This window comes from Sinohyriopsis cumingii, chromosome 4 (assembly GCF_028554795.1).
Source record: "Sinohyriopsis cumingii isolate HCF-2022 chromosome 4, ASM2855479v2, whole genome shotgun sequence".
In the NCBI taxonomy this organism is placed as follows: Eukaryota; Metazoa; Mollusca; class Bivalvia; order Unionida; family Unionidae; genus Sinohyriopsis; species Sinohyriopsis cumingii.
Window position 1 is genome coordinate 64234285 of NC_142964.1, and position 12812 is coordinate 64247096.

General features: G+C 34.5%; 1 protein-coding gene across 1 annotated transcript in view; it reads right to left on the minus strand.

Annotated features, from left to right (window-relative positions):
* Positions 1 to 12812, minus strand: part of LOC149801334 (protein FAM81A-like) — a 52411-nt gene that overhangs the window by 12363 nt on the left and 27236 nt on the right. Inside the window, exon 2 of the mRNA XM_089955385.1 lies at positions 717 to 1155. Within this exon, the coding sequence (XP_089811511.1) occupies positions 717 to 1055 (339 nt within the window). The 5' untranslated portion in view covers positions 1056 to 1155. The remainder of the gene's footprint in view (positions 1 to 716; positions 1156 to 12812) is intronic.

Below are 12812 nucleotides of genomic sequence, written 5' to 3' on the forward strand. Positions count from 1 at the left end.
TAAAAACATTTCCGATATTTTTTGTAAAGTAAACAAAACAAATCTGATAAGTAGATGGATAAAATCTAGGTCTCAATATTTATTTCTCATAATTAATCTGTTACAATCCATGACATACAAGTGCTTTACAATTGGAATACAAGACAGCATTTGTTGTCTAAAGACACCTTATCTTGTAAACAGTGTGCACTATACATACATATATATATACATATATATATATATATATATATATATATATATATATATATATATATATATATATATATATATATATATATATATATATGTGTGTGTGTGTGTGTGTGTGTGTGTGTGTATATCTGTGTGTGTGTATATATATATCTGTGTGTGTGTGTATATATATATCTGTGTGTGTGTGTGTGTGTATATATATATATATATATATATATATATATATATATATATATATATATATATATATATATATATATATATTTGTACAAATGTTTTTGTAGAAGGCAAGAATGGAAGATTGGTCATTTGACCAAATGAGCTTCTTCTTTAAATAAAGTTATTATTAGCTGACTCATAACTGTTGGTATGTTCACTTGAAATGATAAACTGAAAGCAAATGATGTAATGTGAACAAAAAGAACCATAATTAATATGCATTATTTATTTTGTTAAGAATGGTAAAAAAATGTTGATAGGTAATGTATTAACTGTCTCTTGCAACTGGTGCAAGTGCTTACCGCTATGTCACTATTCAGTCTATTCACAACAGTCATGATGGTCCGAATATGCTCCTGTAACATGGCACGTGCATGTTTTTCTTCTTGCCATGTGCCATTTGTGAAATTCAAACTGTCTATCACGTCCTCTTTAATTTTGAATGCCCTATCCAGGGCCTCATAGGTACTCCTTTCCTGTGCAGCTAATCTTTCCTCAAGGAGGTCAATTCGTGATGGACCTCGAGATGAAACTGGATGATCATCATTGTGCTGAACCCGCGGCGAGAAGTTCCTAGCATGTGACGGTTCAGGATCAGTACCATATGGTGGACGAAGGATGCTTTGTCTTCTGTTAGACATTGTCAATCGCAGTTATTTATACATTGAAAATTAAAGACCACTCAGGGATATGCAGATTTTGCTGCAAAATGCCACAAAGGAAGAGCTATGACTGGAAGACCTGAAAATGAGAGAAAATAATAGTGATGAGCTCAGGTAAAAGCAAGGAAATGAAATCCTGACATTTGCATGACTCTCACTTATTCTAATTATAAACATAAAATTGTTTACCTAGTAACCGTGACAACATTCAGTAAATGATTTAGAATACAACAATTTACCAATCTGTTATTTTCTGCAATAAATGTTATTAAAGTAGACTGATCACAGCAACACTGTGCAGTTGCAGGAAAATAAAAACTTCAGGAAATAATACTCTTATGGATCTCGTCAGCATCATATTCACTGAGCCTAATATTGATTACAAATTTAAAAGTCCATACCAAATACCATATATACTTGCATATGGGTCCAACTGCAAATTGCGCAGACCAAGATCTGCTGTTGCATTATGTGCTGGCAGATCTGGGTCTGTGCAGCATGTTAAGAGTAATCAGTAGAACAAACAGCATAGACCCTGATCTGCAGGCATATTATGCTATGGCAGATCAGAATGTTTGCAGTTTGACTCGACATACAAGGAGTATATACAGTGCATTCATCAGCTGCTTGCATGAATGTCAGAAAACTGAACAGCCCTACAAATCACGATACAATGCAGAAAGACAGGGTTCATAAAATATTCATAAGACAAGGCAACCAGAGCTAATACAAAGAACCCAAAAATGCCATGATCAATTTGATTCTTTTATCATGGTAAATCTACATTGTCACGACTAGGCAAACAGAGTTGGGGATACAGAAAACAGAGACTCGGGCATAACTTTATGTGATCCAGCCTTGGGCAACTTTAAATGAGAAGAGGGTTGGTTGGGTGTGTATGATCCAGCCTTGGGCAACTTTATATGAGGAGAGAGTTGGTTGGTATGTGATCCAGCCTTGGGCTACCTTAAATGAGGAGAGAGTTGGTTGGTATGTGATCCAGCCTTGGGCTACCTTAAATGAGGAGAGAGTCGGTTGGTATGTGATCCAGCCTTGGGATACCTTAAATGTGGAGAGAGTTGGTTGGTATGTGATCCAGCCTTGGGATACCTTAAACGAGGAGAGGGTTGGTTGGTATGTGATCCAGCCTTGGGATACCTTAAATAAGGAGAGAGTTGGTTGGTATGTGATCCAGCCTAGGGCAACTTTAATTGAGGAGAGGGTTGGTTGTGTGGGTGTGATCCAGCCCTGGGCAACTTTAAATGATGAGAGGGTTGGTTGTTGATTAATGGCATTCTTAATACATTATTAGCCTTATCATGCAAAGGTAATTATGTACTGCAAAAATAATGCAAAGCATTAAAAATTCAACTTCATTGACTACAGTCTTTCTTTCAATTTTTGGCCTAATTGGTCAAAGCAAAAGAAACTTCCTTCTAATTCTACTGATGGTGGCTATAATGAATGGCAGAATGATGTCATCAGTACAAAATTTTAAATATTCCAGTGGTTTATTATGTTAAGTATTGAAACAAAATTAAACATTTTCAAGAAAAGTTTCATAAAAGCTAAAAGAAAAAAACCACATGACCAAGTGTCAAATTGAGAAACAAATGTTTAGATTTTTGGCAATTAAAACAGTCATATTTTATTGGAGACCAGTATGACTGGTACATAATTCAGAATGTCATTACACTTAGATGTACACACACATATCTGGATATTGCTGAAGCACACTCTTCAATTGGGGTCAAGGGCATGAGTTTTGTTCAGTATCATTGTAATTATAAACCCAAGGTGTCCACTGACATTTTTTTTCAAAATAAAATTTTGTTAATTGAAAAATTACATAAATTGCATAACAATTTGGACAAATGCAACATTTCAAAATATCTGGAAAAATTTAATATGTCCAGATTTCTTAACATTATGTTTCAATGTATGTATAATTGTCGTTTCACTGTTTATAATAATATAATCACAGCATGCTTTTAATGCTTTTCTATATTAGCACTATTATTATATTTTGTTTCTTACCTGCAAATATTTGAATACAGTTTTGTATTCATGCACCAAACCTTTAAGAGCACTTGGTGATTTATGCTGGGAATTTTACACACAGTAAACCCTCATTATAAGTCCTTCATTATTGCAGTTTTTGTAACAAGGTGTTTATGGTCAAAGATCCCATTTCATTAAGTTATAGAATAATTGTATGTGTAATGTACATCATTATAAAGCAGTCTCACTACAGCAGCTCTATTGGATACCATTATAATGAGGGAGTATTGTATCATGTACTTCATTTTAAAGCAGTCTCACTATAAGTAGACTACTTTACAGATCTACTGGTTATCATTATAATGAGGGAGTTCTGACTGTAATATGCACTTCATTATAAAGCAGCCTTAGTAAAGTCAGTCTATTCTACAGCCCTACAGATACCATTATGAGGGAATACTGTCACTAAAAAGTAGTCTCACTATAAGGCTGCTCTAATGGACTTGTTATAATGAGGGATCACTGTATTGTATCACTATCTTGCCTTTAATGAAGATAATATTCATAAAATACTTTTTCTCACCAATTTCCCAATAATTTTTTGCTTACTAAAATTGTGTGAAATACAGTAACCACACCTTTGTAAAAGCATCGGGGTATGACTTTAGGTAGGCAGTTTATTTGCCATTGTCAATGCTAATTTGCATTCTTCAAAGAATATGGCAGCTTTGACGATGAAAGATAGCAAACGATGGCTAGATGATTGAGTAAACTCATACATGCATCTACTTTAAATTGTTTGGTTCTGTACTTTTAATAATATAAATGAACATCTAACATTTAGTAATCCTTAGCAACGTACAAATAAATTAATCCCTACCAACAAACAAGCAACTGAAAAGCATCACAATAAATTCAATAGATCAAATCTAAACTCCGTAAATAGAGTCGTTTCTCTTCAGTTAATATGTACTAGAAATAATTGTATTCACTGTAATAAATGTAGCAGAGCTAATAATAATACAGAATTCATGGAAATTGTAAAGGTACCTGCAATGAAAACCACGCACTCTGATAATGCTCTTGGTCCACAACAGTGACTGCTACATTTACCCAGTATATCAAGCCAACAGTTGTGTATTGAAAAACAAACTAGAAGTAATAATTTAGTGGAGCCAATTGAAAGGAATAAGGGAATTCAGTAAAAGAGCATTATGTACATTTAAAGTGCAGTAAATGAGTATTATGTATGTTTAAAGTGGTTAACAGGGCAGTACAGTAGACTATTCAGAACATACACATTGCTTTATAATAGTTCACAATCGTATACGTTTATATACTTTATTTGCATACATACCAATTTTTGTTGTGGGGGGGTAATCTGTTACTGGCTCTGAGGGTAAAGAAATGGAAGTGACCTGCATGTGGTTTGAGGAGGGACTGAATGCTGTAGATACAGTACACATGAAGTATACTGACCATATTGCACTCCTGCTGGTGGAGGGTTCTGTACAGCGTACTGACCATATTGCACTCCTGCTGGTGGAGGGTTCTGTACAGTGTACTGACCATATTGCACTCCTGCTGGTGGAGGGTTCTGTACAGCGTACTGACCATATTGCATTCCTGCTGGTGGAGGGTTCTGTACAGTGTACTGACCATATTGCACTCCTGCTGGTGGAGGGTTCTGTACAGTGTACTGACCATATTGCACTCCTGCTGGTGGAAGGTTCTGTACAGTGTACTGACCATATTGTACTCCTGCTGGTGGAAGGTTCTGTACAGTGTACTGACCATATTGCACTCCTGCTGGTGGAGGGTTCTGTACAGTGTACTGACCATATTGCACTCTTGCTGGTGGAGGGTTCTGTACAGTTTACTGACCATATTGCACTCCTGCTGGTGGAGGGTTCTGTACAGTGTACTGACCATATTGCACTCTTGCTGGTGGAGGGTTCTGTACAGTGTACTGACCATATTGCACTCATGCTGGAAGAGGGTTCTGTACATTGCAGTTCAGTGAAATACACCCATAAAATCTGGTGTTTCTAGCTGTATACTTCTCTCACTTTCATTTAACTTTGACTCAGTGGATTCAAATTGGCCAATTTGTAATTACCTATATATCTCTCAAGGAATTGTTGCAGATGGTAACATCATGGGTCATAAATCAGTTAAATTCATTACTTAGTTGCAATTTAGCTTATATTGGACTCCACCTGCAAATCCTGAAATGGGGTGTACTTCAGTGGATTCTACACAGACACGAGTGGAAAATGGTCAGTGGTCAACACACATTTTGTATACTGTAAATGGACATTAAAGCATACTAGATGTCAATTTGAGTTGTGGGAATGATTTTTGGCCAAACTTACCATTTTCAAACATTTGATTAATTATTTTATATCTTTGTCTGGAGATTTCAAATTCCAAAGCAGAAATGAGTGCTAAGTCCAAGCTAAATTCGGAGGTCTGTCTACTTTTGTCTCCTCATTCCAATAACTGTATTGGGAAACCAAAAGAGTGTAGCTTCATTTAAATATCACTGCCTTAAGCCTGGGCACACAAAATAAGGCTACATATCAATGTGTATCATTTAAGCAAATCACATTAAAAAAGGGTATATTTTATATGAAAACATATCATAAAAGGATATAATATGCCCCAAAATGAAATTACGTTTTATTTAAAGAATATCAAAAATACCTTATGAAAATTTTACTTTAGCTTTTAAAACAAATTCACCCAGTATATGTACAATAGAATCCTTGATTATACCTATGTTGTATTGAAGACCTTGGTACTGCACTCCCTCACAACAATGCCCTTCTATATAACACAGTCCCTGTTACAAAGCAAGTATGTCCACAGATCCCATTTCATTAGGTGAAAGTAAAATTATATGTATCATGTACTACTTTATAAGGCAGTCCACCAATAAAGTGGTAAACTAATGGCTGCTACTCATGGTGTTATAATGATGGAATATGTATGTAAGAGTCTTACACAGAGGGACCACCGTATGTTTCAGAAATACAGGACATGAATGAAGACCCCACCATCCTTTGTCTCAACAGATGGAGAAGCATGTTTAAGGACCAAGCTAATCATCATTGAATTTTACAGCAGAATGAACTAAAAACTTTCAATATATCTGCTTTTAGCTTAATTAACTTGTAATTACCTGATATAAGTAACAAATAAAACCTGTATCATGATGGCAAACATGTTTTATAATCTGAATTCATTAAAGGTGGCCTAATGCAAATTGAGCTGGCAATATACAACAGCAGCAAAATGGCTGCATCAGGATTAGAAAAAAGCACACACACCCCAACTCTTGCTTGGTCCTAACAGTTGGTAGGTGGGTGTAATGAAGAACAACTTTTTGTACACAAGCAGCCAAAAAAGTAAAGACACATTATGACTTCATTAACAAGTAGACAAGTAACAACTGAACAAATATTCAAATTTATGCTACAGTAATACTTTATTATAATGGTGCACATGGCAGCCATAAAGTATACTGCCTTATAATGAAGTACATCATACAGTATTACCTCAGTATAATGCTGTCCAGTGGAGACATAAAGTATACTGCTTATAATAAAGTACAAGATATATATAAGATACTGCTTATAATAAAGTAATATATATATATATATATATACATATATATATATATATATATATATATATATATATATATATATATATATATATATATATATATATACATACACACACACACATACAGTACTCCCTCCTTATAATGGTGTCCATTACAGCCATATAGTATGCTGCCTTAAAGTGAGACTGCCTTAAAAGCCTTAAAATGAAGTACATCATATAGTATTCCCTCATTCTAGAGATTTCAGTGGAAGCCACAGAGTATAATGCCTTATAGTGAGACTACCTAATGAAGTACATGATACAGTATTCCCTCATTATAATGTGTCCTGGGAAGCCAAAGATTTTAATGCCTTTTACTGACACTGCCTTAAAATGAAGTATATCATACAGTATTCCCTCATTCTAGTGCTCTCAGTGGGAACCATAGTGTATAATGCCTTATAATGAGAATGCCTAATGAAGTACATGATACAGTATTCCCTCATTATAATGTGTCCATTTAAGCTATAGAGTATACTGCCTTACAGTGAAACCAACTTATAATGAAATTTATACATATTATTTCACTACTATATAATGAAATAGAATCTGTGACCATGTCTGTCTTATGTCATGAACAGTGTTATATTATAGGCCCTTATATTAAAATAGTGATGTAATTGTAACATTAGAATCACCATTAAAATCCTCAAATCCAAATTTAAAAACTGATTTTTTTTTCAGTTCTATTTCATGTTTTAAAAGTGACTATACAGTTTTCTGTGTTGTGAAAAATAGTAATTTGATAATTAAAATGGCCATCTATAAAGAAAAGAAAATTCTTGTCAGATCAATATAAACCAAAAACTATTTTACTGATATAGTTTTAACCTTTCACAATATGTCATAACTGACATGCCCATTATCACTGCTAAACTTTGTAAATTACTCTGGAGTTTCAACACCATACACTCCATAAATCTGCCACTCTTGGGAATTATTTGTAAAGCTATGAATTCCATTGAACAGCTGAGTATTATTGATCAATATTAAGTATTGATGGGATAGGAACCAATGTGAATCTAAATGACGAGTGTTAATACGATCCATTTCACCTTAGAAATTTGTATATACACAGTATTCAAACATTATAAAGCCCATGAAGAATACTTCAAAATCCATTAAATGACCATATGTACTTGCTTATAAGACATATCCAGCTCCAAACTACAACAACTCAGATCTGCCATCACATAATGCCCTGGCAGATCTGGGTCTGTGCAGTTTGTTAGGAGTAATTAGTAGAACTAACAACACAGACCCTGATCTGCAGGTACACTATACTATGGCAGATCAGGATCAATGCTTTGTGAAGTTGGACTTGACTTACAGGTGAGTATATATGGTCAAAGTCAATGTATACTCTAAAACAGCACACATGTAGATATTTATTATTAGTACATGATTATTATGAGAGATATCTTTTGATTGGATGACTCATCATCATATACAAATATCAACATAAATGGCTAAAATGTTATTGACTAGTACATCATGTTCCAGACCACTTTCCATATATACTCGCCTATATAACAAGTCCTAGTGCACAACTCCAAAGACCATGATCTGCTGTCACCTAATGTACCAGCAGATCTGGGTATGTGCTGTTTGTTAGGAGTAATCAGTAAATCAAACAATATAGACCCTGATCTGCAGGTGCATTATGTTTGCAGTTTGACTTGACTTATGAGCATATATAGTATGTCATGTGATACCAGTGCACAATGAAGACACTATACTTGACAACATGTCAGATTTGATAAGCAATACATTTCTTCACCAAAAATGTCATCATAGGATGCACAGGAAACAGAACAAGTGATATCGATGATTAGGCAACAAGCAATGCTTATTTTGAGCTCTCTTCTCATTAAAAATAATTATTGTTATAAGGTGGATGATGTGAATAATGAAGACATACTATTGAAAACACTGAAACATGCAAATGAGGTTTTAAAGTAATAAAGCATGTGTATGTGTGTTTCTGTGTGTGTGTGTCTGTATGTGTTTCTGTGTCTGTATGATTTAGATTTTTAACTTAGCTTTAACAATGTTTCAGTCATATCGCTATGATGTTTGGAGTGTGACAGTTTACAGTGATGTCTAGCACTGGGGCATCATGCCACAGATATATAGCATGATGTCCCACCCAGTCACATTATCCTGATATCTTTGGTATGACTCGGCTGGGGTTCGAACCTGCATCTGAGGTGGACGCTCTAACCAGACCACACAATAAATTGTAAATACGATATTATAATAATATCAGATAGTAACTAATAAATGTTTACAAGCTACTGTACACATGCAATTGAAGAAAAGAGGAGAAAAGAAAGAAAAAAGATTTTTTTTATATATAAGGATGATGCAGTTATGGAGTGGGTGAGAGTAGACAGGGGACTTATAACGTTAGCTTGGGTGGTATATGTTTATACCGGAGATACAACAGCCTAATGTGAAGACATCAGTAATGATCAGGCAAATCTTTGAGATGTAATTATGTACTAATGAATCACCTTGATTATCTCACTCACCTCAACTGATTGCATGTGGTCACCAGTTATACCTGTTAATATGGGAGAATATTCCAATTGTTTTGTTTCTTGGAGTAACATATTTTGTATTAAAAAAAATGTGTTTTGTGGTTTCTGGTTGACTGCTTGAACATCTTATTACTAACTGACAATGGGTTTTTGAAAAGATCATCATTTAATAAACCAAGATGATTTTTGCTAGTCTTTCTCCTTGATAGTAATAAATTAAGACTTTTCCTTGATTCATATTTAGGTGTGATTTAATACAGTGCAACGAAGGGTTGTTTCAAACTTCCATGGGGAGATTTCATTCTGTGACAGACTTTGATAAAAATTAACTTTGGTACAGATTTGTCCTGGTGAAGTTTGTTCCATCATGAAGTTGTCTATTACTTACCTCCTGGACACTCTGTACATCAAAGTCTGCATGTATCCTGGAGCTATGCCAAGATACATTTAAAAAAAATGTTTTCATTCTATGTTTGTAGTTTTAAAACCGTACATCTGGAAATCCTTTTATTATACAAAAAAAAGCTGAGAAATACCTCACATGTAAGGAAATCCTTAACTTTTACCCCACTGATGAAACAAGACTATTTTTAGAAGAAAAAAAAAGTAAAATGTTATGACTATTTTAATACATAATGCCTACTTAATGCTCAGAAAGAAACTCCTACCTCAAACCAAGAAGTAAGAATGACATTGAGAAATCTCAATTTTAGGAATAAACTGTTAAATGAAATCAGGTCATCATTAATAATGTTAACTGCAATTTATAGTACGAAATAAATTGGTTACTGTATTATTGCTTTTGCCACATGCAAAAACAACTCATCCTCCATGTTGTCTGACAGTACACAGAAAATAACCACTCTATATCGACCCTGATCACTCTGTATTGATATTGATCTGTTTGTGAATTGTGTAACATTAGATCTGGGTCAACCCTGTTCACAGCTAGATGCATAATTACACTGAAAAAACATTTGACTGGCCCGTTTTAAGTCATACATACCGATACATTTTTCAAGACAATCAATTTACGAGATTCTTGACCATGCATTAAGTCCAGACTTAACATTTTTTTAACTGAGTCTGAACCTGCAGCTTTGTGTCAACCAATCAAAGAGAATTTTACTTTCTAAAACACAATTTTTGATTGGGTGCAGGTGAAAACTCCATCTCAAACTCAAGCTCAGACCTGTCTTATATCTAGGACCAAGGTTAGCCTGAAAATAGCTGAATTTGAATTATTTGATGAAAATACCTCCAATTAAGATAGGTTTTTAAACCAGCTATCAGACAACTGGATGTATTATTAACTTATGTTCAATAATTTGTTCCCTGTCAATATACTGTATATAGGGGAACATGGTCTACATAGCTAAGATCGCACAGTAATTTTTAAAAGGTCAACAATATGTGTGAGGAGTCAAGATCAATTTTAGTAAGTAGGGTATTCACATTACAGCAAAGAGCACTTCACTTTACATTATAAACTTAATTTGACATCTACTTAGTAGCAAATTGCTGATCATGTCCCAGTGTCTCCATGTATATTAAGCTTATACAAGTAATAAATATAGTTTTATATGAAAGGAGCATGATAAAGTGATTTTACTTGTAAAATTGAAGATCGCTGTAATTGCTTGCTGTTATGGTCATTTCTATACTTTTAAAAAATAAATTTTATTAGGGAAAATAAACCCAAAGCTAATTGCTCGACATACTGAGTATGTTGTCAATGAAGTCCATGTAAATGAGAAAAAAATTATCAAGGCAAGTTTAAACAGATTATATAAGCCCAGTTACATGTTCCTGATTTTATCCTTCATTTAAGTTTACTGTCTGTGGCAGATCCAGAGGAAGCTCTGTCGAACACTCTATTCAAATTACAATACAGCACTCCCTTGATTATCCAAGCACCTGTACAAGTATGAAAATGGCAGCTGACTAGGAGAAATGTATAATGAAGGTTCATCTGATTAAATGGATGGATGGATGGATGGATGCGTGCATGCATGGATGGATTTTAAATAATTAAAATAGCACATATGGACATCTTCATCAGCATTAAGTTACACCAGCAGTAAACACTGTGCCATTGGTTTCTCTAGATAAGTACATGTAGTTTTAAGTTACACTAGCAGTAAACACTGTGCCATTGGTTTCTCTAGATAAGTACATGTTGTTTTAAGTTACACCAGCAGTAAACACTGTGCCATTGGTTTCTCTAGATAAGTACATGTAGTTTTAAGTTACACCAGCAGTAAACACTGTGCCATTGGTTTCTCTAGATAAGTACATGTAGTTTTAAGTTACACCCGCAGTAAACACTGTGCCATTGGTTTCTCTAGATAAGTACATGTAGTTTTAAGTTACACCAGCAGGAAACACTGTGCCATTGGTTTCTCTAGATAAGTACATGTAGTTTTAAGTTACACCAGCAGTAAACACTGTGCCATTGGTTTCTCTAGATAAGTACATGTAGTTTTAAGTTACACCAGCAGTAAACACTGTGCCATTGGTTTCTCTAGATAAGTACATATAGTTCAGATGATACTAATGGTCTTTACTGACAATAATTTAAATCAGTAACTGAATTCTTCCAACTGACAAACATGGTGGCTGTTTGAGGTTTGTGACCACTATTTGTATATCATTTGTACATTGATCATACTTGGCAGATGGCAGATATCAAGGGTGGCAAATGAAAGTGGGATTAAAACACAAATTAACTAGTACATTCAAAATTATGGCTGTAACTGAGGATGGTCAGAGACTTGGGGGAGGGGGAGGCAGAAACCAAGGGAGCACTGTAACAGTGCAGGATTACCAAATAGGCAGATTAGGCACCAGCCTAAGGGCCCTGCAAAATAGATCAAAATAATATTGATAAAACGTATTAGGAGATAATTTGCGAGGGGGGCCCCAAGATTTCAACTGCCTAAAGGTCTTTGGGCCTCCACAGGGTTTAATCCAGCACTGGCACTGAAGTACATTTTGTTAATAAGGCATCTGACAAAACAAAGACACACATACACTCATAGTATTGCCCCCATGTGCATTCAAGCCCATGGTATCACTAGAGCATACCGAAACCTTCTAGACCACTCAGTCATGAGCACTTAGACTTTCCTGTTTCTGTCAACGTTACAAACAGTACAAGCAGTTTATACATGTTTCTTCTTGTAAAGAACTTAAAATTCTAATCATTCCAGAGACAGATGAAATATTATAGTAATGAAAATCTGTAACATTCATCACTGAGACAGATGAAATATTATAGTAATGAAAATCTGTAACATTCATCATTGAGACAGATGGAATATTATAGTAATGAAACTGTAACATTCATCATTGAGACAGATGGAATATTATAGTAATGAAACTGTAACATTCATTATTGAAACAGATGGAATATTATAGTGATGAAAATCTGTAACATTCATCACTGAGACAGATGGAATATGATGTTCTATGGACCATGCAAGTCATGTGGAAAGAAAAAAAGAAAAACTCAAGAAAT